This window comes from Parathielavia appendiculata, assembly GCF_033297405.1.
Source record: "Parathielavia appendiculata strain CBS 731.68 unplaced genomic scaffold N657scaffold_23, whole genome shotgun sequence".
Classification (NCBI taxonomy): domain Eukaryota; kingdom Fungi; phylum Ascomycota; class Sordariomycetes; order Sordariales; family Chaetomiaceae; genus Parathielavia; species Parathielavia appendiculata.
The window spans coordinates 65,349-67,797 of record NW_026944242.1 but is presented as its reverse complement, the minus strand read 5'-3'; the positions used below and the strand labels follow the sequence as shown (position 1 = coordinate 67,797).

Here is a 2,449-nt window from a genome sequence, read left to right as displayed (position 1 = left end):
CAAGGCCATTGCGATGGCTGCTAGTTCTGCTGTGTATGGGTTCTGTTCCTCCCTCGTGCCAAGGGTTACAGCTAACCTTGTCACGGGCTCGCTGGTCCTGTTGAAGAGGGTGTCTCGTGCGATGCCACCAACACCGACAATGCCTCTCTTCACGGATGCGCTTGTGCAATCACGATGCCCATGGCTCCGTTGGCCATCTTGGTCGCCTTCTCTCGGTCAGCTTCGATCGTCGGCTGTAGGCGAGGTGCCCAGGGAGCGATGGCGTATTCTTGGATTGTTTCCATTTGATCGACTTTTACACCTTCCGCGATACTGGCGATCTTTTGAAGCTGGGAGACGAATCGCACTGTTTTCCAGATCTTCCTGAGCGCGAGGGGATGAGTCCTAGGCAGAGTGTGGATGTTGATCCATAGCCTGGCTGCGGCCAGGGCATGTCGGTCTCGTATAGGGAGAATGCTCGCTTCGGCTTCTGCTACCGCTGTCGCCACAGTCCAAAAGGCTCCTGTGATTGCTAGGGCACCAATTTTCTGTGCCCTGTTCAGCCAGCTTAGTGCCTTCTCTCCACACGCATGCATCCAGACGCTGGCCGCGTAGTCCATGACGGGAGCCACCATCGCTACAAACAGTTGTCTTGCTGTTCGCGGGGAAAGCATCTTCAGCCTCCTCAGGGCCAAAACGGCTGTGAGACTCTTGGTTGCCGTCTTGTCAATGTGCTTCTTGTAGCGGAGTTCGCAGTCCATTGTCACTTGGCTAGAGTGTAGTCGCTCTTCTCGGGCTTCTTCAGTGGAATGATCTTGGCATTCCTCCACTGATTAGGGATGTCGCCATCTCGAAGTGAGGTCTGAAATAGGAGGAGCACTCTGTCTTTGACAACTGGCCAAAGCTGTCTCCATACCATTGCTGGCAGGCCGTCCTCCCCAGGTGCCTTCCATGGTTTAGCGGACATGACCCTTTGTTCCACCTCTTCCATCGTTAGATCCGGCATGTCTACTGGTGCCCGGTAAGGGCGTTGTCCCTCGTCTTCAATTCTGGCTGGCAGTGGTGGAAAAAAGGTAGCTAGTAGCGCTTGAGCCTGCTCTGCTTTGCCTTCCGTGACGGAGCCGTCTGGTCGGATAAGCGGGGGAATTTTGCCGCCCATAGTGCCACTGTCGGTTTGCAGGTACTTTGCTGCTTGCCTGATGTTCGCGTCATCGGCAAGGAAGCAGCGCTCCCAACAATCCAATCAATCCAATCCAAGCCTCATAATTGGATTGAATTGAGGCCTTTCTGAATAATTGATTGATTGCCGTCAAGGTAGTGCCCAACTACCGCCAATAGGGCGATGGAGTTGGATGATGTCCATAGGTCGAAAGAGAGGTGTTTCTTGAAGGCCGGAGCTGATGCTAAAGATCGCTTGAGCAAGGCGAATTGTTGGGCGAATAGGTCGTCTACCCACTTCCTCACTGTCGACCCAGACTCTGGTAATAAGGAAGCAACCTTCTAGGCGTTTAACTGCATCAACAGACTCCGGAAATGAGAGTTCTGGACGACTGAAAAAGATAGGGTAGAATCGACGATCCAGTTGAGCATCGTCTCCCTAAACGTCTCTGAGGTGCTCTTCAATATAGGAACTCGAAGTGCGTGACTCGCTGTAGCAACAGACCGTAACCCAGCAGCCAATCGTACGCGTTTGCTTGGACCTCAACACTGCTGTTGATCTCTTCGGCATCACCAGCTGTTTCGGTAATCCTATGGGACTTCTTCAGGTGTTGAGCAGCAGCGCTTGTAGCCTGGGAGTTGAAGAAGTTGGAACACAGCTCACAACACCAGAAAGAGCCATCAGCCTTGTCCCCTTGTAACCGCGTGAGCCAGATACCGTGTTTCCCAGACATACCATCGCTGTCGGGATCAGGCTCGAGAGGGAGAGGAACTTCTTTTTATCTGCCCTTTTTGACCGCGGTACTTGTCAGCTCAATCCAACAGAAAATCGGTTTTTTCGGAAGGTGAGCCGCCCTGCCAAGGGAGCGCGAGATGGCGGCGGCGGCGCAACCTGAGGCAGTGATCGAGGTGGCCGACCGCCCACCGTCACCGAAACGATCGAGCCGCGCCCTAAAACCGAGTGCGAAAGTCCGTGAAGCGATGCAATCGCTGGAGGATGCGGCCATTACGTCGAGAAGAACCGCAATCAATGCTACACGAAGCACCGCATCGAGAGGAACACGCGTACTGGGAAGCGGGAGCGGAGCCAACGGCCAGGCGGAAGCGGGGAAAACAGCGCTCCAAACACTCCTAGAAGCAATCAACGAACAACAAAACGAGACGCGCGGGATAATTGCCGAACAACGGAACACAATCTGCGAACTGCGCGACGTGGTCAGCAAACAACAAGACGCGATTCAGCAGCTCTGTGAAGAGTTGAAACAAGCCCGCGACGTGGTCTACAAACAGCAAGACGCGATTCAGCAGCTCT

General features: G+C 54.1%; 1 protein-coding gene across 1 annotated transcript; it reads left to right on the top strand.

The window, feature by feature from the left end:
• Window positions 1–2,010: 2,010 nt before the first annotated feature.
• On the top strand, window positions 2,011–2,403 carry N657DRAFT_556899 (uncharacterized protein; the record flags this gene model as incomplete). The annotated part of the gene is made up of 1 exon (XM_062787950.1): window positions 2,011–2,403. A coding segment is annotated over one exon (393 nt), but the record flags the coding sequence as incomplete, so codon positions are not given.
• Between the last annotated feature and the right edge of the window lie 46 nt (window positions 2,404–2,449).